Here is a 25,718-nt window from a genome sequence, read left to right on the forward strand (position 1 = left end):
TATTGATGGTAAAAATATTTTATTTTTTTGTTATAAAAGTAAATGGTAAAATCTTTTATTTTTTATTATAAAGATAAATGGTATTAATGTTACTTTTAAATTTTCATATGTTTTTTAAATATAGTACCCATTGTAATATGCATCTCATAAAAATTGTTTATAATTATGTGTATTGACTAAATCTGAACATACTTCAATAACTTCTAACATATTCCATCAATCACATTGAATTGAATTGAAAAGGAAAGAAAAAGAAAGAAAAATTAATCATATGTAGGTTATTAAATATGTAACCAATTAATAAATGGTGCAAATAAAATTCAGAAAAAATAGATTAAAAGCAAGAGTGCATTCAATTCGCTTGGTTACATTGAGAAACTTCAAACCAATGTAATTTCTTTCATTCAACTTTGATTGGTTCCAAAGTTCATTTCAACAAGTAGTCGGCCCAAATCTTGTCACTTTCAGATATTCAAAGCCATTTGATTCGAAGTGACAAGTTTACAAACCCAACTGCAGCGTTTCTCCAGCTAAAATCATCAGAATCCATGCTTCATAGTCCCTATAAATCAAGTTCTCAAAGGTAAATTCTACGATGCTACCCCTTACTAAAAACACCAGCCGTATTTTCAAAGGTAAAAAAGATGAATGAGGCTACTGAGCAATAATGCATTTTCTCCCATGTTGAATAGATGAGGCAAGATGAGATAGGATTACAAGTCCGAATAGCAAACGTCACAGCCAGCCATCGACTATCCGCATAAATGATTATTTTCTATGTACAAACTAAGATAAATGTTTCAGAAAAATTGAAGTAGAGAAAAGGGTAAAAGATGGATCATAAAGTCATTACAGATTGTTGTGTCGTTGAATATGCGCAAGTGAACAAGCGGGTTTCTCGAAGTCGAACTCGTGCTAAATCACATTGAAAGCACAGACATTCAAGAGGAACATTCTATCAATATCCCTTGCCACATGATACATGTTGACGGCCTTAAAAGTGACATCAACCTACCTAGAGAAGGAAACTAGCACATGTCATTTCATTATTTAATATTGAAGTCTAGAGTATCCAACCTCGAGGAGCCAAATATTCATTGCTGAGTCTTCTACTCCCACATAATTGGCATACTTATCATTCAGTGGATGAACTGATTGGGCTATCTGCAAAGATGTACTCTTTTCGATCCGAGTCACTGCCCCCAAGCACAGGCCCTAAACATAAATAACATTATCCACATGAGCAACACGAATCACATGAAGAGTAGCAAATAAAGGAATTGAACGATACACCAATTAAAGAACGGAGAAAAGTTTGTTACTGTTTCCCAATGATCCAAAACATAGGAAAAGAGACGAGAGAGCAATCATTCAAGAACCAACGGCCAAGACAGAACAGATGCCTAAGATGATCCTGGGGCAGCAACAATAAGTTTTTGTCAAGTGTTCCACAGTTTGTTCTCTCTTTATTCCAGAAAAGGGGCCTATCTTGCTGCCTCATCGTTTTCAATTATTAAAAAAAAAAAGAGCATTAACAAGCAAGATTTGTGTTCATGACCATAAACCTTAGCGATACAAATTAAATTTTCTGGATCCAACAGAGAAATTGCATGGCTTCTCCAAACCTCAACTATAGAATCAACATAAGTGGTAAGTGTTTTTCAAAGAGCGGCACACTAAAAAACAGTACTCTCTTCTAGGACTTCTGCAAAGCGTGCAGATAAAAAAAAACGATGGCTTTTTTGGGAGCACTCAAATACAAAAATGCAAATAACTTTTTGATAAATGGAAAATATAGGTTTACAACTAATAGGATAATGAGAAGTTTAAGAAATTAGAACTTTTATAAAAGAATCTGGTGAAAAACGAACTTTTTAAGAACACTTCTGAATCTCTTCCTAAAAAATTAGAAATAAAATAAAAAATAAAAAAATAAAAAAATAAAATAAAAAAAGGTTCTTCAAGCACAGAGACGGGGCCTCAAGTGTGCTTCATAGGAGCACCTCACCTTTGTCTTTTCTAAAAAGCGCACCTAGGAGAGCTTTTTTGCGCTTTTCAAATCACTGATAGTGGTAAGCTATGGCTTCATAAAAAATTGAATATAAAATCGAAATCTGAGAGTTCTAGACTTCTAGTATTAGCAAATCAAAACAAGGACAAATTCCAAACACGTGTCTGTCAATCTATCAAGTTCAGACTACAAACTTTCAAGACTTCCAAGAAAAAGAAACAAAAACGGCATAAGGGGGAGAAAAACAGTATGCATTCACCACGTGAAAGCACCAAAGAAGAGGAGAAGAAGAGGAGGAGGAGGATATGAATAATCGATGCCCCTTAAGAGTGATCCTCACTTCCATATTCATCTTCCACATTCCTTGACCACTCCAAGAAGATCAATGATCCAAGTACACCCAAGGTATACTCAAGTTACCATCTTAAACTTCGAACATGATATACCTTTCTAATATTCTGAAGAACTACTTTTCACTACAGATGACTGACTTGAATAAATATTCCACAAATGCAGAAATCTGCTCCTATATTATCAAATTTTGCATGTGGCTTTGTTTCAATGATATTGGCCTATGCTATGTTCCCCTACCATAAGAAGCCTGCAAAAACCGAAGACAAAAATAATGTGGCTAACAAGCATGGATGGTGCTCATTTTCACCAAGCATCTAAACAATAAAGGGAACAAGTATTTAATATAGCCCATAGGTTGTGGCTTTGTATATTTCATTATATCGATGAAACTTTCTGCTTATTTCAAAAGTAAAAGGATTGCAAGAAAAATTAATATCTGAGAAAACAATGCAGATAATTGGAAGCACGCTATAGAGTTACAAGAGTACAGACAAGAAAAAGAAGCATACAGATCCCAGAAAAAAGGTCGAAATATACCACGCAAAGCTTACTTTCATATATCACAAGAAACATGCAAATAAGTATCGTCAATTTAGATATTCAGACATCTTTCGTTAGAAGCTAGATGCAATTAAAAGAAGAAAAAAAAAACTTCTCTAAACACCATGTATAAGTATGGTATGCCGCATTTGATAAATAATGGATGCAAGAAACACAATTTGGGACTGCAAATAAGGGAAACTCCAACACAAAAAAGAAAAACTATTTTAGTTTCTACATCGATAGAGGAAGATGAGATTTTTCAACTTAAACTACATGCAATACGTGGAAAAATATAAACAAGAGAAGATAACAAAGCCATAAAGGTTTTACCCAAGATTGAGAATGCTATTAAGTGGGTCAAGAAGCTGCGGCTGCTGTTGATGCTGGTGCTCCGGCTGGTGCTCTTGTTGCTGCAGTTGTAAACTAGCACCAGCAGCTATTGCTGCTGCGCTTGAAGAAGCCCCCTTCGCCTCAGCAAACCTCCACATATACCACGACCCAACCGATCGATACGGCCTCCACTTCTCGCATAAGTGATCCATCTGCGATGGTCGAGGCAACTCTTCAAGATTGTAGAGAAGTTGAACACCTTTGCGAACATTAAGATCATTGATAGGAAGCACGTCTGGTCTGTGCAGCGAGAAAATCATGAACATATGAACAGACCAAGACCCAATTCCATTGACCATTGTAAGCATCGTGAAAAGCGATTTATCATCCATATTTACAATTGCGGGGTCTGAAAGAATCCCATTTTGATACTTCCTCGCAAGATCATGAAGGTAACTAGATTTACGACCCGAAATTCCAATTTGCCTGAGCTGTTGAGGGCTCAAGGCAAGTACAGTTTCAGGAAGAACGCCAGCCTCGCCGCCACAGAGAGCGATGAAACGAGTGTAGATTGAGGTGCCAGCTTTGTAAGCCAGCTGCTGATAAAGGATACTTCTAGTAAGGGCAAGGAATGGGGTTTGAAAACTGTCGAAGGTAGGACGTTGATGAAGGTCGATCAAAGGTGCAAGGAGCGGATCGGCATTCCGGAGATGCCGAAGCGCGACTTCCACCTCGCCTTCACAGGAAAGTGATCGGGCAAGCATTACCGGGGCAGACGCGAATGCGGCGCGTTGTTGGGCCGTCTTGCTCTTGTTAGATTTGCTGGTGGCTATAGGTTTCGGCCCATCCGGAATGGCAACAACCTGAGAGGAATTTGGATCCGATTCATCAGGCGAGAGCTTCCGGATCTTCCGCGGACGCAAGGGCATTTTGGATGGCGGAGAAGAGGTTTGCGATGGCGCATTCATCACCTCGCTTAATGCCACAGTAGCTTGGGCGATAGTGGTTGTGGAGTTGGAGGATTCATGAAACGTGTTCTGAGCCTGCGATTGCGCTTGAGATTGGCTTTGGGTCTGAGTCTGAACCTGCACTTGCGTGTGCTCTCCCATATGTAAAGGGTTCAATCTGCGCTATCTCCTTTCACCCAGACAAGTCAGTTGGAAGAAAACACTGTACAAAACCAAGATCAGCGGCGGTGGAGAATCGGAAGAAGGGCAAAACTCGATGCCCCAAGTGAAAGAACAAGAAGTGGATTATTGAGGCTAACAGAAAGAAATTGAAAAGTAAATGTGAAATTGAACAGATTAGGGATTTTAAATTAGGTTAAAGAATAGACAAGTGGATTGTGAATGGTATAACCAGCGACTGAGGAGAATGAAATCCCGGTGACGTTCTTCTTTCAGTCTCTTTCTCTTCTCTATCTCTGCCTCTGCCCGCTCGCTCCTCAGTTCTCTAACCCAACTGGCTTTCGATTTCCCCTCCAGACTGGGAAATCAACTCTCCGCTTCTTCACGCTCCTCTGTTGGCGTGTGACGTACAGTCGGCCCATGGGCTCAGGTTTCTTGGGCTGGCCCGTATTTAAAGAAGAAGAAGCCTGGATCGCGTTATTGGGCCCCAATCGAGTAAATGGGACCTTTGTTGGCGCGTGACGTACAGTCGGCCCATGAGTTCGGGTTTCTTGGGCTGGCCCATATTTAAAGAAGAAGAAGGCTGGATCACGTTATTGGGCCCCAATCGAGTCAATGGGACCTTTGTTGGCGCGTAACGTACAGTCGGCCCATGGGCTCGGATTTCATGGGCTGTCCCGTAGTTAAAGAAGAAGAAGCCTGGATCGCGTTATTGGGCCCCCAGTCGAGTCAATGGAACACTTAACCGAGAAAACTGCGGGACGTCCCACCATGGTGGAAGTATATAAATTTAGCCGACAACGAGAGACTGATCTCTCCCGCCCTCTCTCATCTCTGTTCTGTCATTCATTTTCCTGTACCAACGAGAAATAACGTGCGTTTCTTTCATTGGCAATTAACAGATTGGCGTGCGTTTCTTTCTTTGCCAATCAGGCAAACAGATTGGCATTTGATTAGGGAACCTATTTTTATTCCAATCTCTTGTTCTTATTGGTAATCGGAAAGTGACGTAATAGATCGTTGTTGATTTCGGAACAGAGCGGGAAGAGATGAGTTTCAGGGACGAGAATGAGGAAGGGAGGGATCTCAGGAAGCCCTTCCTGCACACCGGAAGTTGGTATCGTATGGGATCGAGGCAATCGAGTATGATGGGCTCATCGCAGGCCATTCGTGATAGCTCTGTTTCAGTTCTTGCCTGCGTATTGATAGTCGCCCTTGGTCCAATCCAGTTTGGTTTTACCGTAATCATCATTTCTCGATCTTCTATATTTTATTTTATCGTGCCAAAAAATATATATATATATATAGGAGAGAATTTTCTGGTTGAGAATTGATTGAGTTAATCTGATTATTCTGGTGTTTGATTTGATCTGTTGCCAAGACCGCGTTTCTGATCTCACAGCTACTGGCGGATTAAATTTTAATATAATTTTGCATCACTTGGTGTAGTGTGGATATTCATCTCCCACCCAATCTTCGATAATGAAGGATCTACGGCTCACAGTCCCGGAGGTGAGGATTCATAATGCATTCCTTTCTTTTTCCAACACCATTCGAACATCATCACATTGGCTTTTTAATATCTGATTTTTGGTTCAGTACTCTATATTCGGTTCTTTATCCAATGTTGGCGCTATGGTTGGCGCCATATCCAGTGGTCAGATAGCCGAATACATTGGTCGAAAAGGAGTAAGTTTCCTTCATGAATCATTTTCCATTTAGCTCACTATATCTTGTTTTAGTTTCTATTGGTTTCCATGATTCATTTGTCTTGCTTTATTTCAGTCTTTGATGATTGCAGCCATTCCAAATATTATAGGTTGGCTTGCTATATCATTTGCAAAAGTAAGTTGGTTGATCATCCTGATGTATTACTTATAAATGGATTTAGAGTAAACGGCAATACAATAAGTCTCAATTCTCACTCTTCCTACTAACTTAATGCTTTGTAGGATTCTTCCTTCCTCTACATGGGGAGGTTGTTGGAAGGTTTTGGTGTGGGAATAATCTCATATACGGTTAGACATTGAGTATCTATTTTGTTAAAATTTTACCTCTTACAGAATCTTGAGATTACAACATTTTTGTATGATTGTAGGTACCCGTTTATATTGCTGAGATAGCTCCTCAAAACTTGAGAGGGGGCCTTGGTTCAGTTAACCAGGTTGGTTAGAACTATTGATTTCTTTTGATTTCACCATTATTTTCTGATGTGATCATGCTTTTCCAAGTTAATACTGTGGTTTCTTGTTGCTAGCTCTCTGTCACCATTGGAATAATGCTCGCTTATGTTCTTGGACTTTTCGTGCCGTGGCGACTGCTTGCAGTTCTGGGTAATTCTCTTGAGAGACATGCTTCTATTGGTAAATGGGATAAATGTGCACCTAAGATGTAAGATCTCACATCGGTTATAGAGGGAAACGAAACATTTCTTATAAGGGTGTGGAAACATTTCATATCTACAGGGAGTGGACTTCAGCTGTTGCGTAACAATTCCAGGCCTTCCTTGGCAACTGATTATGAAATGCATTCTAAAGCTTATTGGCTTAGTTATGATAAAGATTCCTTTCTAAGAATTCTTGTGTTTCACAGGAATTTTGCCTTGTACAATTCTGATACCTGGATTGTTTTTTATCCCAGAATCTCCTCGGTGGCTGGTGAGTTTCTCAAATCGATTTCGTTGTGATTTTTTTAGGCTTACATCACCCTGTTTATGCGTTTTTTTATCAAACTGAGTCCAGGCGAAAATGGGTATGACGGAAGAATTTGAAACATCCTTGCAAGTTCTTCGTGGATTTGATGCTGATATCTCTATTGAAGTGAATGAAATCAAGGTAAATCAGCATAATTTGCGAGTTAGTTATTAATTATTGTCCTCATTCCTCAAAAACTCTATGCAAGACAGACATGAATAGTTTGTCCAATCCTCTCATCTCTCTTTGATGATGCATACGGTGCAGAGGTCCGTAGCATCCACAGGCAAAAGAACAACAATCCGGTTTGCAGACCTCAAGCGGAGAAGATACTGGCTTCCTTTGATGGTATAGCTACTCTACCATTGACTGCAAGTTTTCTTTCAGTTTTCCAACTTGACAGGCTAATTGATCTTTGCTATCATCCAAATTGCAGATTGGTATTGGGTTACTAATGTTGCAGCAGCTTACTGGAATTAATGCAGTTTTGTTCTATTCAAGTACCATATTTGCAGCTGCTGGTAAGGAAGAAATTCGTTTAGTACTCCGTGGTCGTTGTCGTCGTCGTTTATTTAAGCAGTGTGGAAGAGATCATTTGTTCTTTAATCTTGCTGCTTTAAACCCTAAACCTGAATCACATTAATTTCTAACACTTCATTGATATGTAGTATTCAATTTATATTTGTATGAAACAGGCGTTAAATCAAGTAATGCTGCCACATGTGGGATCGGAGCAGTCCAGGTTCAGCTTTAAGGATTGCCTGATACAAATGATTATATCCATGCATTGTTGCCAATTTGGCATTGACATGGAATTTCTTGCCTTTTTAGGTTATTGCCACTGCAATGACGACATGGTTGGTTGACAGAGCAGGCCGTCGAATTCTTCTTATCGTAAGTTTTTTTTTTTTTTTTTTTTTCTTAATGTAGTTCTCAAGTTATTATTTGTGAAGTCCAAGTCGGTTGAACGAACATTCTTTACAAGAGTGTGAAAACCTCTCCCTAACACACATGTTTACCTTTAGGGGAAACCTGGAAGAGAAAAACTAAAGAAGACAATATCTGCTAACGGTGGGCTTGAGCTACTACATTATGGATGGTAAATGGAAATTGATTTTTTTTTTTTCTTTTTTGTTCAGGTGTCCACTGCTGGAATGACGTTTAGCCTTTTAGTTGTTTCCATAGTCTTCTTTTTGAAGGTAAGAGTTCTTGAGGGGCTGTATTTTATAATTTTGAGATTGTTGATTACCTTCTCTAACACGTCTTCCCTCTGATGTAAAATCAGGATCATACCCCCGAGACGTCCAATTTATATGGTATTCTGAGCATTCTATCAGTTGTTGGAGTTGTGGTATGTTTATTTCTAAGCAGCACTAAATACAATTTGATTTCTGAAGTAATTTTCCCATAGAAATGTTCATCTGCCTATTTCTTTTCTTCAGGCCTTGGTGGCTTTCTTCTCTCTGGGTCTTGGGGCTATTCCATGGGTTATAATGTCTGAGGTATCATCACTTCCATCCATGTAAAATTGCAAGTAATGTAGGCTTATATGCTGCCTGCTTCTTTCTTTCGACCCGTATGAAATTTGATAATCATAGTGAGTAGAGTGCAAATCGAACTGTTGCTTGTGTCCTAGTCTAAGAAAGAACAACTTTTACCTGTATTTGGTTGCGAACATTCTGATTTGCATAGCTGGTCGGAATTATGCTTCTAGTTGTCTAAGGGAAAAAAAAAACTGCTGCAGATTCTTCCCATTAATATCAAGGGTCTCGCTGGAAGCATAGCAACGCTAGCTAACTGGTTCATTGCTTGGTTGGTCACAATGACTGCAAACTTGCTCTTGGAATGGAGCAATGGAGGTTTGCTCCCTCTCTCTATGTCTCTCTCAATGTTTGAATCGCATTATACATCCAAATTTCATGTCGTTGCTGCTGCGCTATTGGTTGCAGGAACGTTCGCCATCTACATGTTGGTGAGTGCTTTCACATTGACATTCATTATACTCTGGGTCCCCGAAACCAAAGGAAGAACACTGGAAGAAATTCAGTTCTCCTTCAGATAAGAGGGTTGTTTTTTCTGTTTCTCTTGGTACCCGCCTGTTGGAAAGAAAGCCTATTTATGCAGCTCTAACTTTTATGTATTTTCCCCTCTATATATAAAAATGGCAGTTGCCTTATATCATCTTCATCGATGTTTATAATTATTTATATAAGGCTAATCACGACTCATCGTAGAGGATCGAAAGATAGAATTGAAGGTGGAGGACTAAAAATTGCGTAAAGGAAAAATTCAATTCAACTAATGTGTTCCATTCATGACTGCTTCTTTTTGCCACAAGTGCAACGTGTGTACACTTTTAATGGCATTATATCACATATTACTTGTACGACCAATTAGCTTTTGTGTGTGGAAATGAACGTCCCTACAACCAGAATAACAATGCTAATACAAATAAAAGCTGATTGTTACCCAAGTCCAACGGATGCCAGAATAATTTATTCAAAATAAGTTAAGGGTCAAATGCGATATTGTCCATAGCACCTAAATGGCTTCCTTCAAGAGTTTCTCAGTCAGAGCCTTGGGAAGGCCCATCACACTATCTGTCGTCCCGACCTGCAGAGATCCAAAGCCCGAAGGTATCTACAAGAAATCAAGAACGATAGGCATAGTTGTGGATTGTCCCAACCGATTTGTTGGCCATATGTAAAACTCTATCTCCTCAGTTAAAAAGTCTTAATCTTCAGGATTTATAGACCGAGGAAACTTGCGTGCAACACACGTTTACCCATGTGATAAAAAAAAACTTATGTTGTAAAAACAAAATTTAAAAACTAAAATTCATGTTTAAAAAGTAAAATGGATAAGGAAAGGAAAAGGAAAATGATGGGAAAAGGAAAGGAAGAAGGGAAGCTAACCACTTTTTTCACATAGGGTAAAATCAAAGGATGCTCGATAATCAGCCCTCCGGCAACATTGAGCACATTCCCCTCCTCGACCTGAAATGTATAGAAAAAAGGAAAAACAAGATGACAAAAGATGCAACATTTCCTTTTCCTAAAGAAAACACAACCAACAACCAGTGAAAGTGAAATCTCTACCAGCTTGTCGATGACTTCATCAGGTATTTCGTGGAAGAAGATCTGTAAGAGCACTCGTCAATATCAGATAGCATAAGAAAACAAAAAAACATGAGATATTGTAAAACAGAACCAAAATCTTCTAGAAGTCATCTACCAGTTGCTAGGAATTAGAAAATATTGGATAAGCAGAACAGGAAGCTCCTTCCCTCGATGCAAAATAACAGTATCTAGCATCTATTTGGCTGGTCCCACAGCAGAGCACATACCATGACAAGTTGTTTGATTGAAGAAGTTTATAGTAGGTCTATGAAAGTAGGATATCATTCCATTTGTTTTGTTGAATCAATTAGAAGGTAACAGTCTCCATAACGCGAGTGTCTTTTCATTAAAATACTATCATCAATAAAAGAACATGTATATCTATACCTCTACACGATCCCATTCTCCTTTCCTAAATCCTGTTTTAAGATTTGTAACAAATACAGATCCAAGTGTCGCTGCATGCCCTCCTGAATAATCTGCAAAATAATTTTTAATCGAACCAAAACATTCAAGAAATAGTAAAAACATAGAAATGCAGTACTATTAGTATTACGTGAACAAACCTTTCATAAATTGTCGTGCTTCCTCCTTGCCGGCTGGTTTTTCTCTGATGACACCTTCATAGATCACCACCTCCACATCAATTACCAATAGAAGTAAGAAAGTATGTTAAGAGGAACTTTGCAAACAGAACAAGAAAGGGTCGAAATGGCACAAGTTATCACGATAAGACCATTTCTGTTTTGAGGATACAATATGCAACGGGTCTAAGAATACATATATAACAAGAGAACTGTTCCATAAACTTCTATCTCAAGGTGAATGAGTACAACAGGGGCACAATATGTGGCGGGAGGTCTTTCACATGGGATTGACCATATATTTAATCTGGTTATTGGTTAAGGGAACAGACTGAGGAAAGACCATTAAGCATCAACTTGCCATTATCGGCTGCATGATTGAAGAAAGAAAGAAAGAATGTCAGATATGAAAATCATACTAATCAACTTTTTATTATTATCTCTAAAAAAAAGTTTTTGAGATGCAAATAATAAAAACATTAGAAATGTCTACAGTTCTGATGTCAATTTTGAAAATACGAAGACAATTCAACATGACAATTTAGAAGGCAACAAAACTCTTATTATCTTTACTGAGTCAAGTAGATAAAGGCGTGCAATGAACATCGCACAAAAAAATTATCTATATGGTTCAAGTTGAAAATTAAGAAAACATTATAAAAATATATACAAAAACGGACGGATGTCAAAGGACTTGATATAATAAAAAATTATCTGTATGGCTGTGTGTCCGTAAAGTCATTGATGGAGAGTGTTCCTAAGATGGTTTCTGCCTGACAATAAATATCCATCATCTAAGAAATAAGCCAAAGCCACCTACTACCACAACCAAACCCCGTACTAAAATTGTGAAAGATGGTGGAAGAACCTTTGACATGAAACAGTCAAGTCAGCTAAGACTTCAAAGAGCAACGAAAAATTGCACACTAGAAAAGATTAACTCCAAGCCACCATGCATCATATTGTTTAACAGAGAGAATGACTAACACTAACATAGGAAAACATACTGTGTCAGCAGCAATCAAAATTGTGGGATCTGCTTCTTCTTCACGTCTATGATTCTTTTGTAAGTTGGATATGATGGCCTCAGCCTGAGATGAATCTCATACCTAATTAATACAAGATGCTTGCACAAAAATAATCACATGCTAATTTACGTTATAGATGGAGATTTCAAAAGGTTATAGATAGAGATTTTAAAAGGGAAACGAAAAAAACATAAATAGATGCAAAAGAGATGAACGTGACCACATTTTTCCTGGCTCATTAGAATTTGGAATCCACGAACTTAGCTTGAAGAGTTAGACAAATCTTGCGTTTACATAATTTATTCGTTCTTCACCGTCGAAGCACAATATCCAAAGTATGCAAATCACTGTATCCACTCTAGGATGGTTTTAGAAATATTATGTAGCTAATAGAAGCTTCTAAATCCTAGCCTGTCATGATAGCATGGAACCAAAGACAATCATAAATCCAAGATTATCTTTTGGCGACAGTGCTCATATAGCACAAGCGATTAACAAAAGGGAACCAATAACATACGCATTAATATTCCAGTTGCAGAATATGGTGGAGCACAAATGAATCACAAGATGATACCTAACCTTTGCCTCTGCAAGAGCCACAACCAACTCTTCCGGCTTTTCTTTGCGTATGGCTTTCTCATCAATATCTGCAGACTTCATTATGAGAGAGAGAGAAAAGGTAAACATTCTGAGAAGAGAAAGTTGTCAGGTCATGTAAGTACATGTAGGTAGACAATACCATAATGGTGAATTCATAACCCATCTCAGATAATATTTTCCTACGCGCCACTGAAGATGATCCCAAAATTATCTGCCAAACAGCACATTCGTTAAGAGCGTTTTTTTTAAAGTTGATATGATTCTCAAAGTTGTTTAAAGACTGTAATGCTAAGGTTATATTTAAAAATGGAGTAAAATTTTAATCAACATATTGATATTTTTATTGACCAAAAAATTAGACATCGCGGAAAAACATTTTTTTCTCCAAAATCCGATGGAGACCTCAATGAAATGTGGAAAAGATCATCAATAAGTAGTGGAAATTAACAATAATATGAATATAAGTACTATCGACGATTAAGTGCTAAATAATTGTTATTACTACGAACAGTTCTTAAAAACTTTTAGGAACTCTGTGATATTTATAAAAATATCCGCAACATTTCCAATCCGATAGATCGGCACTGACAATTGACATTCACAATACTCAAATAAAAACTTCCTTCAGTCTGGATTATGCAATTGCAACATTCTTTTGTCTTCAACAATTGTAATCGGTATCTAGATAAATACTAAGCAAACGACTATCTGCATTTTCTACTAAACGCATTGGTCGACCATTGCAAGCCTCAGTAGTGTTCCACAGTTTTTCATAGTGGAAGTCATTGCAAATTTCAAAATCAAAACAAAACAAGACAAGAAAACTAAGCTCAACATGGAGCACTAGAAAATAATCAAATATCTACAAGCAACAAACGTAATTTCTTCTGAAAGGTAGTAAATATCTGCTATATATCAGTGTCCGCAATCGACATATCGATTCCATTAAAGAGACTCGAAGAATCTTGTCAAATGCACAGCCGTAAAAACGAACAAACCATTTGAAAAAGAGTTCCTTGACCTTAACGCGCAACCGTGCTAGCAGGAAATAGTGAAAAACAGTCCGTACCTTAAACGAAGATGAATTAGCTTCCATGACTCCCCGCTTCGCCAATCAGTTGAAAGTTGAAACTCGCAACTGACGAATAGCGTAATCCCTCCACTACCTTCTATCGGCGGGACGAGACTTTATATTCCACTCTTTCGGGTCTCTAAACTTGAACCAATTCGTTTGGGCTTTTATTAGATGGGCTTCAATACAAAATGGGCTTTTCCCAATCTCGGCCCAAATTCAATTTCACGTGCTTTAAAATACTTTTAATTTTAAATTATACAAATAGGTTCAATTAAACTAACGATTTTTTAAGCTCAAAATAACAATAATAGATTACATTGGTTTTTGGATAATTAAAAATTAACTTTAAAATATCTATTTGTTCAATTAACTTAATAAATAATTTATAATAATAACTCTTATTAATAGAGTATTTATTCATTATATAACAAATTGGGACTACAGATATAAAACTAGGAATTACAATAAAGATGGGTGACGAAAACTAGCTACATTTAGCCTTCATATTTCAATGCAAGCGTAGGCTCCTCATCCTGCATTTATCACAAGAAATTCTTGTTTTATATATATATATATATATTAATTTATTTTTATAATATATTAGAATATAAATAAATTTTATAATCTTCCTTAATTACCGTTATTCGTCGTCAACAAAGCGAAATCCTCGGCCTGCGGGTCCGGGTTTTCTGTAATTAGGGAAAGGAACTTGGCCGGTCTCGATCCGGTTGACATCTTCAACGAGCCTGTCGTAGTGGCGTTTCACTTCCTCCGCCGTCTTCGAGCCGACGGCTTTGGCGAGGATGTGCCACCGCCCCGGCGTGTTTTTGTCGTAGATGGCTAAAGCATTCTCGAACGCTTTGTTCTGCTGCGCCGTCCAATTCGAACCAGACCCCATCGCCATATCTATTAATTTCAGATCAGTGCTTGGTGATTTGGCGGCCAATTCTGACGTATAAATACTAGAAAAACATGGACCCAATGTGGGCCAATGGGTCCAAGTGGGTTCGACCTTGCTTACCTTTTACCTGTTGCTTTCCACCGGAAACACGGTCAGATACTCAGATTCTTTAGAAGAAAAAAAATAAATAATTAATTAATTTTTAATATTAACTTATAGAGAAAATATTAAAAGTTTATGACCATTAGTTATAATTTTATGTCCTGCAAATGTGGGAACTGCCAGTTGTCCATTACGGAGCAGTCAAATTTGGTATGAACTTGGGGCTCCGTGCCTTCTGCTTGCTGTATTCTGGACCTCTGGTTTAATTAAGCAACACAATTTAGCCGTTGGGTTTATCGGCTCCGTACACTGTACAGTCAGACTCCAGTCACCGTGACTCTGCCTCGCTTCCCACGTTGCTCCACGTTGGCCGGACTCCTCTCCGCGCCATTTGGTCCAACACCATCTTCAAATTTTAAGTTTAAATCATTAAAAAAATTAATATGAAATATTTTCATAAACTCAATCATTTTAATAAAATAAAGTTTTAAACAAAAATAAATTTAACTAATATGCTTCCCTCGTCAAGAGAGGTTTCATTTCTCTACCTTATTGCTACGACACCGCTCAGTGTCTAGCTCTAATACCATTTGTAACCGTTCAAGTCCACCGCTAACTGATATTGTCATCTTTAAATTCTCCTTTACGGAGAGATTTTTACACACTAGTAAAAAATGTTTTGTTCTCCTCTCTCACTGATGTGGTACACATCACGGTAACATTGTTAAACATATTTAAAACTTTGAAATCGTCATCTTATTCAACGACTGAATAAATATCGGGGTTGCTTTTTTGTGGTTGAGTGGGTATATTGTGACAAATGAAGATGAGATGAGAATAACAAAAGAAACGAAGGAGTCAATCTTGTGGCATTTGCGTCATAGAAAAAACATAAGGAACATATGCCATTTTGGATGGATATTAATTAGGAAGATAATGTTATCCTAATCTATGCAATTTGCTACCTAAGTGGGTGGGTATATGCGTGAATACACCATTTTCAGGAGTATTTTGGTTCCTTCCACGGGGAAAACAAATCTTATTTCTTTTCTTAGATGACCCAAAAGATTTTAAGCCATTAAATTAGTGCAAGTTTAATTATTCCATTCCTTCCCAACATGTTTTATCGTCCAAAAAGGTGAGTCTTAAATTTTTTATGTCCACTTGAGGAAATTCCAAATATATAATTAATATTTGGTGACATAACAAATTGTTTAAATATTCCATTGATATTATATGGTGTGGTATCTTATCCGGCATAATGTGTTGCAAATTAAATATAAATATAAGATATAGAATTTTAAATTTTAAATTTTAAGTTACATACTTATATTGGTAGTTCTGATACAGTATATTGTGGGGTTTGTATTTATAGTCAAAATATAATAATTGAGAACCATCTAAATGAGATGCAATTTAAATCATTTTAGTGGTAATATCTTCATTTTTTCAACGTTATTTTATTTGCATGAGATCCACTCTGAACGAGGGGAGAATTCCTCATTTAGACTGGGAATGAAGGAGTGGAGAACATTTTTTCACCGTCATATAAATGGGGTTAGGGACGATATTATATTCCTTGTTTTTGTCTTCACTCAAATTCCCACTCAAGTAAATATGATTATATTTTAAAAGAATCTATAATATTTAAATTTTGAACAATATAGAATATTTTAATTATTAAATACTATATTATAATATTAAATTTTTAATTTTTAATAAATAAGTTGGTATAATGTTATATAAATATATGTGTTTTGATTTATTAAGATTATTATTATTTTTAATGAATGAATGAATCCCTTGTGCTTCAACAAAATTCCTTGTTCAGAATCCTCATCGCCAACGTCCAATCTTGAAACAAGAATCTATATCTCTGCTCATCGCCTTTTTTCCGTCACTTTCAATACCGATTTCCGGTGCAAGTTGGGACAGCCAATGGCGGGGCCGCCGCCTGTGTCCGTGCTTGATTCCGATGCGGCCGAATAATCACGGACTTTTTGGCCGACAGATTCAGTTTCAGATCACATCCACCTTTGTTCTGACGCCGTTAGTTACTCTAATCTTCCTTCTTCTATTCACTTTCTTTCGCCGCTCAGGTTCAATGGCTTCCCTGTGATGGATTTGACTGCAATTTGACGAAGAGCCGTCACCCGTCGTTTCATATATGAATGTGAAATGCGAATCTTTATCGTTTATCGCAAACCAAACGTGATTCTGATTCAACTTGTCTAATTATGACAAAATTTGAAGCTTTCATATTTTTAGCAATAAATTTGTTTTTTTTTTATTATGTAGAATAAATCAATAAAATTATGGCCAATGAATTTACTTTTGAAAAAAATTCGATACCCCACTAACTAGTTATTTGACTAAACATTTGTTTTACTTGTGAGAAAATAGTCAAGAAGGAATAATATAAGGTGAAATTGGAAGTTTAATTTGTTAAATATTACATTTGTATCATATAGCCTCTTAATTTGCAAATAAAAAATAAAAGTCCTCCAAACCTTAATTCTATATTAAAATTTTCAATTTCATATTTAACAATAGATAAAAATAAATAAATAAAACTAAAACAAATATTTAATCAAACAACAAATAAAATAAAAAAAGTAAGAGCTTATTCCGTACTCGCATCATCATTGAGAGGATAAATTGGGCCGGGCTTCAATTTACATCAAGCCCAACAATTATGGTAACAAATGTCCCCGCACAGGCCCAGAGTGGTAATTTAAATAATTATTAAATAAATGTGGAACTAACATTAATTACAGATATTAATAAAAACAAAATATAAATTTTGAGAATATTTATATAATTGAGTCCACATGAATTATAAAATTAACAAATGTAAAAAAAAAAAAAAAAAAAAAAAAAAAAAAAAAAAAAAAAAAAAAAAAAAAAANAAAAAAAATCAAGCAATTTTCTCTTCGAAGGTAGACTATGGATTGAGATATTCCCCTTTTCTTTTATTTTTTTAAATAATTATATTATTTCTATTATCTTTGAATATTATTATTATTTGCTTTTTCTTTTTGATAAAAATGTTGGGCTCCATTTCAACAAAGATATAACGTCCAACCCTAAAAGGGCCAAACGACGAAGTTGCTTTGTAGCAACCTGTTAAGGAGAAAAAAGTAAATTTAGATGCTTTTTGAATACAATGATTCAACGTTGACGTCCACGTCGATGTCTTTGTGGATAAAAATAAAAATTAGGTATTGCTCACATGTCACTTAGACTCTGCATGGAATCGAATGATCAAGTCAATTGTGCTTTTTATTTTTTCGTTTGATTGGGTGCGACAATTGCGGACCACCTGAATACTATGTATACATATTTAATATATTTCATTAATTTAAATATCAAAGTTGTATATTAATTTCTACCCAACCGTTAAGTTTTCATTTCAATTATTTTTAAAAAGATTATTCATTCATATCAATTATCATAGTATGAAAATTTTCATTTCAATTTTCATTTCAATTATCTTTAAATTATATATTATTTCATTTAAACTTCAAACAAAACAAACAAAAATAGGTTGAAATTTTTTATTTTAATTTTTTATATTATCGTAGTATTAGAAATCAGCTGCAGACATGTATTATTGTAAGAGTAGGCCATGTTGGACACACATGATGATTGAGACAATTACAACAAGACAATACGTTACACGTAGGAATGTCGACTCGCTTGACTCCAAGTTGTAGGTGGTAGGGGAATTGACTGAGCGTGAGCTAATCGAGTCATTTCAATTTTCACACAGCTAACCCACAAAAAAAAAAAAAAAAAAAACATTTTAATCTTAGAAAATAGTGTCTATTTGATTAAAAAGACATTTTAACCTTCATCATTAATGTCCCTCCAATTATAGCAATTTTTTATTATAAAAAGTTTGTTAGTCAACTAACATTAATGTCTTCAATGTAATTAATTGGATAAACCCTACCAATAATTTAAACAGTTATTCTTCAGAAAAAAAGAAAACATTTAATACACGTTATAATTATAATTTTAAATTCACTCTTAAATATTTTTAATTTAATTTATTTAATCCTTAAATCAATTTAATTATTTGTGGAGATTTAGATCAATGATTGAGCCATATTATAGTATATGTGAAAGAGATTATGATTAATATGGTAAACGTAATTAAAGATTATGTATAATCCAGGGGGCTATTTTGATATAAAATTAAAATAACAGCTGTTTTCTCCCTCGTCTATTATACAAAAACAAAAAGAATAATGAAGAATTGTCAGTTCTTGAAGAGTTTGCGTATTAATTTGATATTTCCATGAATAATTTCTGACGCAACAAAAGTAAATTACAGTTGGTAAATGCTATGAAGATGATCCAATGGTGTCCAAAGTCTGTTTGGATTCTTCCTTCGCTGAGTTTCTTTCCGTCCACTTCTGGAAAAGGGGAAATCAAATAAAGTTTAAAGGTGAGGTTTGAATTGATTGGAGCTTCTTCAATTGTTTAACAATGGCTTTCTGGCCATCTTTATTAGAGTTACTGTGTGCTCAGTCTGTTGCGAAGAGATAATGAATCCTTTTTCTTTATGACTCTGAAAAATCTTTTCCAGAAAGTTTTTGGGGGTGAAGATCACATAATCAGCTGAAATCAACTACCTGTTCTTTAATCTCAAAGCTATATTGATAATCGGAGCCTGTGCTTCCTCTTTCTCTCTCTCTCTCCGTCTGTGTGCGTGTGTTTATTGGGCAAGATTTACGAGTAGAGTTGTGAATCTGAATAGAATACACCTAGCGGAAGTGAAGTATATTATTGTTGCATTATTATCTGTAGGTGACTCTGGGATGGCATTTATGGCGGTTCAGAATAAGAGGTAGAATCATCGCTCGTGATTAGCGGTGAGATTTAATTGAGCGTTAAATTGGCGAACTCTGTTGATTTGAGGTTTTACTGGAAGTTGCTCAACTTTGATCTCTTGTGGTGGTTGTGGCTCGTTGAAGACGATGGAGTTGCAAATGTAACTTCAAAATCCACGGTCAGTTTTGTTTGTTTCCACATTATCAGGCGGCGATGGAAGTTCAAGCTCACCGGCGGTATCTGCTAGTTGTAGCTTTGTTGTTGTTATTAATTCAGTGCGGTTTAGGTCAGGGGGAATCGTTGAACTCCAGTATGGAGTGGACGGCGTTACTCGATCTCCGATCATCGTTAGGGCTAAGAGGCAAAGATTGGCCAATAAAAGCCAATCCCTGTTCCGCTTGGATGGGAATTAAGTGCAAAGCCGGTCGAGTTGTTGGGATCACTGTGTCAGGTCTGCGGCGAACTCAGAGTGGGCAGCTCAGCCCTCGTTTCGCCGTCGATGCGCTCGCTAATTTTACCTCCTTGGTTTCGTTCAATGCGTCTGGTTTTTTGCTTCCTGGCTCCATTCCGGACTGGTTTGGTCAGTCGCTCGTTGCTCTCCAAGTGCTTGATCTGCGCTCTTCTTCGATCGTTGGCCCAATACCTACCTCTATTGGCGATTTAAGTAAGCTCACTGATCTTTATTTATCTGGTAATAGTCTTACTGGTTCTATGCCTTCGGCAATAGGACAGTTATCTCAGCTATCTGTTCTTGATCTCTCGAGAAATTTGCTTACTGGCTCAATACCTCCCATTCTTTCATCTCTTCACAATCTTATACGCCTTGAACTTGCCTCGAATTTTTTAAGTGGACCTATCCCACCCAGTTTAGGCACTCTTACTAAACTGCAATTGTTGGATCTTTCGGACAATAGTTTAACGTCCTCTGTACCAAGTGAATTAGGTAACCTTTCAGAACTACTGCTGCTTGATCTCGGCAAGAATTCACTGACCGGTGCACTACCTGTGAATTTGAGGGGGCTAAGGAATTTGGAAAAGATGTATATTGGAGACAATGGCTTGGAGGGCCCTTTGCCAGATGATTTGTTTCGAAGCCTTTCTCAGTTGGAAATTTTGGTTTTGAGAGGTAATAAACTTGATGGTCGTCTGCATCATGGCTTGCTATCTCACCCCAAATTGAGGTTTTTTGACGCATCCAACAACAACTTTACGGGTAGCTTGCCAAGTTTTGTTCCAAACAGTATGGCTGCGTTCAACTTTTCAAATAATTTTCTGTATGGTCATCTAAATCTACCGCTGGAATTGCATGGATCAATCGATTTATCTGGGAACTATTTCCAGGGTGTTGTACTCAACAAGAGTCATAATGCTATCCTCAGTGGAAACTGCCTGGATATGGAGCCAGATCAAAGAGATTTCGAGGCTTGTAGCCTCTTCTACTCTGAGAGAACCTTAACTTTTGAAGGTTTTGGAAAGGGAAATTCAGACAAACTAGACCTTCGTCATGATGAAAACAATCGCTTGAAGTTCATAATGGTGGGACTATTTGGTGGATTGGGCTTTGTTGTTATGTTTGTGATTATCCTCGTAGTTCTCTTGAAATTTTCTGGTGAAGGGAAAGTAAATAAAAGAGGAAAAGCAAATGTAGGCCCTGTCCCAGATGGACACGGCCCTTCACTTCCAAAGGATCCAGTCTACTTTGCTGGTCTGGGAGATTCATTTACTTATGAGCAGTTGCTCCACGGTACTGGGAATTTCTGCAAAGACAATCTTATAAAACAGGGTCACTCTGGAGATCTTTACAAGGGGTTCCTGGAGGGTGGCCTTCCTGTAGTGATTAAAAAGGTAAATATGCAGTATTTGAAGAATGAAAGGTACTCTGTGGAACTAGACTTTTTCAGCAAAGTGTCGCATATGAGGTTCGTTCCATTCTTGGGGCACTGCTTTGAGCGCGAGGATGAGAAGCTTTTGGTGTACAAGTGTATGCCAAATGGGGACTTGGGTAATTGCTTGCAGAGTGTTTCCAGTTCAGAAGATGACAATGTTCAGTCCCTGGATTGGATTATCAGATTGAAAATAGCAATAGGAGCTGCCGAGGCCCTGTCTTACCTGCATCATGAATGTAGCCCTCCTCTCGTCCACAGGTATCAATCAACAAGTTTTCTTTTTGGTGTCATAATATTCAAATTTTAAGTGGAGGCATCTGCTTGTAAAATATCAGCTTCTTATTAGACATTTTGGCCAATTATCTCAAGAGCGTCACCTTTAAAAATAGTACAAAAGGTGCTTTTCATTTAAGAGAAGCACTATACGTGTTAGATCCCACGTCGGTTAGAGAGGAGAACAAAAACACTTCTTATAAGGGTGTGAAAATCCTTCTCTAGCATACGCATTTTTAAAACCTTAAGAGGAAGCTCGAAAGGGAAAGTCTAAAGTCCAAAAAGGACAATATTTGCTAGTAATAGATTCGGGCTATTACAAGTATTGACTTTGCTTTTCTTAAATGCTGAAGAGATATTCAAGCAAGCAGTATCCTCCTTGATGACAAATTCGAAGTGCGTCTTGGAAGCTTGAGTGAGGCCTGTGTTGTAGATGGGGATCAGCACCAAAATGCCTTCACGAGATTGCGGAGAAAGCCACAGTGCGTATCTTAAGCCACAGTATTTTCTCAATTATATTTGTTTCTTTGTTATTTAATCAAAATTCTAATGGCATCTTCTTGATTCTCTTGTGCAGAAGCTCCGAACAATGCTCTTCTGGTGCGTATTCCTTCTAAGATCCCTCTTCTTTTAAGCATACGTTCATACCAAATAGCCAAGGACTTTTGATGGCCTAATTTGGTGGGATAGAGGCTGTTGTTTGATATAACTTATTCGTATGACTTACCAATTTGTTGTGCATACAGGCTCCTCACCAGCATCCTGTTCGCAGGACGTTCACTGTTTTGGTAAAGTATTGTTAGAACTTGTGACGGGAAAACTTAGTATCAGCAAAGCAGAAGAAGATGCTACAACAAAGGAGTGGTTGGAACACACCTTATCTAACATAAGTATCCATGATAAGGAGCTCGTAACACAGATAGTCGATCCATCGTTGATGATAGATGACGATCTATTGGAAGAGGTATGGGCGATGGCGATCATTGCCAAGTCGTGCCTGAACCCCAAACCATCTAGACGACCCCTCATGAGATACATCCTTAAGGCATTGGAAAATCCTTTGAAAGTAGTCAGGGAAGAACTCTCTAGCTCCGGCAGGCTGCGCACAACTTCATCAAGAAGATCTTGGAGTTCTGCTTTTCATGGTAGCTGGAGGCGCAGCTCATCAGATGTAAATAGAGAAAACGGCAGTGGCTCTAAACAACCAGGAAGATTAAGCTCCCATGGCAGCTGTGGATATGATTTCTCATCTTCAAATAAAAGGATATCCAATGAAATTGTCCCCGAACCAGAGGAGTTTGGAGACGTCGAGAGGCAAGATTGAACATTTGCACTAAGTTTCAAGTTCCCGATCAAGACTACTGTAACTTGTGTATCAATGCTGAGTCGAGAACAGACTCTTATTCTCGGATCGTTTTTAACTTAATTGCTGCGCATCAGATTGAAGATAACATTGGCAATCATTCCTAGAGGAGAATGCTGCTGCTCCAAGAGAAACCTCTTTGGTTGAGAATGTGAAAGCTCGAGTTCTCTTTTTTTTTTTTTTAATAAATTCTTAAATGCCTATTGGACTTCTTGAGTTACCTGTGTTAGTTTATGCCAATAGAACACGACTGCCAGGTTGAGATGTTCGTCTTGTGTACATATAGGTGATTGGAACCGTATATGTGAAGTGTCATGGTCTATCGATTGAGATGTATTTGTAAGAACATATTTTTCACATGAAGCCACCTCTAATAGTAAGGTACATAAAAAGTTTTAGTTTTTATTGTTTATCTGAATTTTAATATTTAATTATTTTACCCCAAATTAGTTCACAAATTTATACTTCCTTCAAACTTCTTGGGTCACACATGAATCAGTGGGTGGACTTCAGGCTAGCAAACACGTTTTAAAACCTTGAAGTACAGTATGGTTTGCAGGGTGAGGTTGACCTATACCCGTGTTAGTCCTCAGCCACCTATGATCTAATCTCCAAATACCCTTTTCAAGAAAATGTACCAAAGAAGCAAGACAAAAAAAGAAGCAAGAAATGATTAAAGAACAATTCTCAAAATGAAATTCTATAGAACAAACAATGACAATCTACCACTGCATAAGAATTGTAGCAGTTCGAGATATGTGAAAAAGTAATTATGACGTAAATATTAGATATAATGATATAAGAGTAACAAACTCATTCTTCCATATGATTTTGCTCTGCTTGTGATGGTTCCACATTGAGTTTGATCTTTGGAAGGGTGAGGGAAGGATCCTCCTTGAGAGCAAGAGGAGCTTTGACCAAACTGATGCTCTGATCCAATTCCTTCTTTGCCTCTCTGAGTTCCTTTGCTTTCTTTCCTTGCATTCTGCAAACGCGAACGATCCCGAGTTACACCACAAGAAGCAGTATTCACAAAATATATAGGCATACAACAAACGGCAATGGAAGAAATTTAAAACCTGCGTGCAATGTGCCTCGACTCCCTTTCTGCTCTGACTTTATCAATCTTCTTAATAGCCCTCAATGTCTCTTCCGTGAGATTCCTGTCATATCTCTCCGGCCTATTGCGCTTCCTCTCAAACTCAAAAGTTGAGTCCTGTGTCATATCCTTTCCATGCAACCTTCTATAGGCCTTGGTCCATTTTACTTTGCGGGGATTTCTCTTCATCTTAAAGTTCTTGTGGCATTTTGACCGACAAAATCTAAAAATCTGCAGAAAAATCAGATTAGGAAGTAGAAACATAGGGCTCCCTGTCCATCATCACTAGTTTAACAAGAACAATTATCAACTTCAACAGCCTAATATGCATCACAAACAACAAATCACAAAAGGTTGGTTAAATCTTACCTTCGCATCATTGCGAACAAACTGAATACCATGTCCTGGATATATAGTGGAGGAACAGAACCAACACTTCTCTAACCTCATTCTTTTCTTGATCAAATAACAAGCCTATAAATTTCCTGCACACAAAAGGCACGGGCAAGAGAAAATCAAATGAACTGCAACTTATATATTCAGAAGATCGACTGAAACGGAGAAACAATCTCTCTAAAAAGCTAAATAGTTCAGAAATTTAACATACTCCCACCCCCTGCGAAAACGCTCGGCTTACTTGGATTATAACTTTAAGCGCAAGTTTACCACTCTTTGGAACCCCAGAATTTGGATGAAAAAAAAAAAACAAGGAATTTGAAATCTAAGGTATACATTCTTGTTTTAATTTCAAATCTAAGGAACTTGAAATCTAGGTGAACATTGGTTGAAGAAGAAATCAACAAGAAAAGAAAGGTTCTCGACTTTCTTCACCGTGTGTGAAGAGAATAAGTCAACATAACCAAGCGAAACAAAATATATAACCTTGGGGAACTGGCAAATGAGTGGCGGCGATGCGATCGCACCAACGGCGAGGGATTGGTGCTGAACCACCGACGGCAATTTCGAGGGAAGGCTGACAGCAGCCGAGAGTGCAGCGTGCGGCGGTAGCCGCTGAGACTGTGTCGGGCAGGAACCCCGAGCGTCAGGCGGGGTGCAGTGGCGGGTAATGGGGGGAGGGGGTAGCTGAAGTGAAATAGGGTTTTAAACAGCAAGTCAAGCTTTTTTTTTTTCCCCCGTTTTTTGCCATTCGTTTTTCTTTATTACTTCTATTTTATTTATTATACGGAAAGAAAGATTGAAACAGAAATAATAAAAAAATCAAAGGGAAAGGAAAATATATTTTATTTATTACAAAAAATATGGCATTACAGAAGGGAGCCCCTGCCTTCATACAAGAGATCAACCAATGCTGAAAGTGGTTTGAAATAGAACGGAACCACATTAGTGAAGCTGCACAATAGTACAATAACAAAATGCAAATGCCAGTAAACATCATAGTTTGGGTATTTGCATTAAATTTATACTTTTTGGTTGGAATCTCTTAATAGATTCTGTCAACGCAATAATCTTTGATTAGGCAAATGTCTTGTGATTCAATAGAATCTTCAAAGTGTTAAAGTTATGCCCATTAGTGATTGAAAGAAGAAATAAAAGAGAAGGTTTAGCAAAATGCGATGAATCAGGAGAAATTCTCATTCTCATGAATTCGAAATCTAGCAATTGTAAATACATCGTCGAAGTAATGACAACGGATCAATCAATCATACCAGAAACAAAGACTACGCATACATAATCATAATATGATAAAAGAAAAAAACGAAGAGAAAAGGAAACTGAATCAAACAAGGTCCATTGAGATAGGGAAAATCAATGGAAGAGGCGGCCTAGATA

At 37.2% G+C, this 25,718-nt stretch overlaps 5 protein-coding genes across 7 annotated transcripts; 2 read left to right on the forward strand and 3 right to left on the reverse strand.

Annotated features, from left to right (window-relative positions):
• Nucleotides 1-658: 658 nt before the first annotated feature.
• LOC111797615 (probable DNA-3-methyladenine glycosylase 2) lies at nt 659-4,732 on the reverse strand. Its single transcript, XM_023680671.1, has 2 exons — nt 3,239-4,732; nt 659-1,215 (listed from the first exon to the last, which is right to left on the reverse strand). Exons 1-2 carry the CDS (start codon nt 4,345-4,347, stop codon nt 1,194-1,196), a joined length of 1,131 nt encoding a protein of 376 aa, XP_023536439.1. The 5' UTR covers nt 4,348-4,732; the 3' UTR covers nt 659-1,193.
• Nucleotides 4,733-5,171: 439 nt separating this feature from the next.
• Nucleotides 5,172-9,243, forward strand: LOC111797606 (sugar transporter ERD6-like 6). Its single transcript, XM_023680661.1, has 18 exons — nt 5,172-5,606; nt 5,815-5,877; nt 5,965-6,054; nt 6,151-6,210; nt 6,318-6,383; nt 6,464-6,529; nt 6,623-6,698; nt 6,958-7,022; nt 7,107-7,199; nt 7,326-7,406; nt 7,495-7,579; nt 7,754-7,800; nt 7,890-7,952; nt 8,198-8,257; nt 8,344-8,409; nt 8,501-8,560; nt 8,803-8,917; nt 9,008-9,243. Exons 1-18 carry the CDS (start codon nt 5,415-5,417, stop codon nt 9,118-9,120), a joined length of 1,461 nt encoding a protein of 486 aa, XP_023536429.1. The 5' UTR covers nt 5,172-5,414; the 3' UTR covers nt 9,121-9,243.
• Nucleotides 9,244-9,330: 87 nt separating this feature from the next.
• On the reverse strand, nt 9,331-13,554 carry LOC111797607 (maf-like protein DDB_G0281937). Of its 2 annotated transcripts, none has more exons than XM_023680663.1 (9): nt 13,459-13,554; nt 12,529-12,600; nt 12,369-12,443; nt 11,769-11,852; nt 10,744-10,813; nt 10,565-10,656; nt 10,157-10,198; nt 9,974-10,054; nt 9,331-9,671 (listed from the first exon to the last, which is right to left on the reverse strand). In XM_023680663.1, exons 1-9 carry the CDS (start codon nt 13,483-13,485, stop codon nt 9,600-9,602), a joined length of 615 nt encoding a protein of 204 aa, XP_023536431.1. In that variant the 5' UTR covers nt 13,486-13,554; the 3' UTR covers nt 9,331-9,599. The 2 variants fall into 2 exon arrangements, with proteins under 2 accessions (XP_023536431.1, XP_023536430.1); XM_023680662.1 differs by having other exon boundaries at nt 9,331-9,698.
• Nucleotides 13,555-18,724: 5,170 nt separating this feature from the next.
• Nucleotides 18,725-23,240, forward strand: LOC111797014 (probable LRR receptor-like serine/threonine-protein kinase At2g16250). Of its 2 annotated transcripts, XM_023679861.1 has the most exons (5): nt 18,725-18,920; nt 19,283-21,450; nt 21,819-21,947; nt 22,043-22,065; nt 22,212-23,240. In XM_023679861.1, the coding sequence occupies exons 2-5, from the start codon at nt 19,520-19,522 to the stop codon at nt 22,787-22,789; spliced, it is 2,661 nt and encodes an 886-aa protein (XP_023535629.1). In that variant the 5' UTR covers nt 18,725-18,920; nt 19,283-19,519; the 3' UTR covers nt 22,790-23,240. The 2 variants fall into 2 exon arrangements, with proteins under 2 accessions (XP_023535629.1, XP_023535628.1); XM_023679860.1 differs by having other exon boundaries at nt 18,725-21,450.
• A 258-nt stretch (nt 23,241-23,498) lies between these two features.
• LOC111797248 (probable ribosome biogenesis protein RLP24) lies at nt 23,499-25,051 on the reverse strand. The gene is made up of 4 exons (XM_023680203.1): nt 24,810-25,051; nt 24,297-24,412; nt 23,908-24,158; nt 23,499-23,813 (listed from the first exon to the last, which is right to left on the reverse strand). Exons 2-4 carry the CDS (start codon nt 24,375-24,377, stop codon nt 23,642-23,644), a joined length of 504 nt encoding a protein of 167 aa, XP_023535971.1. The 5' UTR covers nt 24,378-24,412; nt 24,810-25,051; the 3' UTR covers nt 23,499-23,641.
• Nucleotides 25,052-25,718: the final 667 nt, after the last annotated feature.

Source organism: Cucurbita pepo, chromosome LG06, assembly GCF_002806865.2.
Source record: "Cucurbita pepo subsp. pepo cultivar mu-cu-16 chromosome LG06, ASM280686v2, whole genome shotgun sequence".
NCBI classification, from domain to species: Eukaryota; Viridiplantae; Streptophyta; class Magnoliopsida; order Cucurbitales; family Cucurbitaceae; genus Cucurbita; species Cucurbita pepo.

Coding starts and splice junctions, on each gene's coding strand:
- LOC111797615 (XM_023680671.1), bottom strand. CDS start 4,347: ATGGGAGAGCACACGCAAGTGCAGGTTCAGACTCAGACCCAAAGCCAA. Junction 1,216..3,238: donor AATAGCATTCTCAATCTTGG/GTAAAACCTTTA, acceptor ATTTATGTTTAG/GGCCTGTGCTTGGGGGCAGT.
- LOC111797606 (XM_023680661.1), top strand. CDS start 5,415: ATGAGTTTCAGGGACGAGAATGAGGAAGGGAGGGATCTCAGGAAGCCC. Junction 6,384..6,463: donor TGGGAATAATCTCATATACG/GTTAGACATTGA, acceptor GTATGATTGTAG/GTACCCGTTTATATTGCTGA. Junction 7,200..7,325: donor TTGAAGTGAATGAAATCAAG/GTAAATCAGCAT, acceptor CATACGGTGCAG/AGGTCCGTAGCATCCACAGG.
- LOC111797607 (XM_023680662.1), bottom strand. CDS start 13,485: ATGGAAGCTAATTCATCTTCGTTTAAG. Junction 11,853..12,368: donor TGGCTCTTGCAGAGGCAAAG/GTTAGGTATCAT, acceptor GATTCATCTCAG/GCTGAGGCCATCATATCCAA. Junction 9,699..9,973: donor TACCCTATGTGAAAAAAGTG/GTTAGCTTCCCT, acceptor GATTTCTTGTAG/ATACCTTCGGGCTTTGGATC.
- LOC111797014 (XM_023679860.1), top strand. CDS start 19,520: ATGGAAGTTCAAGCTCACCGGCGGTATCTGCTAGTTGTAGCTTTGTTG. Junction 21,948..22,042: donor AGATTGCGGAGAAAGCCACA/GTGCGTATCTTA, acceptor TCTCTTGTGCAG/AAGCTCCGAACAATGCTCTT. Junction 22,066..22,211: donor CTCCGAACAATGCTCTTCTG/GTGCGTATTCCT, acceptor TTGTGCATACAG/GCTCCTCACCAGCATCCTGT.
- LOC111797248 (XM_023680203.1), bottom strand. CDS start 24,377: ATGAGGTTAGAGAAGTGTTGGTTCTGTTCCTCCACTATATATCCAGGA. Junction 24,159..24,296: donor TTGTTCGCAATGATGCGAAG/GTAAGATTTAAC, acceptor ATTTTTCTGCAG/ATTTTTAGATTTTGTCGGTC. Junction 23,814..23,907: donor TCGAGGCACATTGCACGCAG/GTTTTAAATTTC, acceptor TCGCGTTTGCAG/AATGCAAGGAAAGAAAGCAA.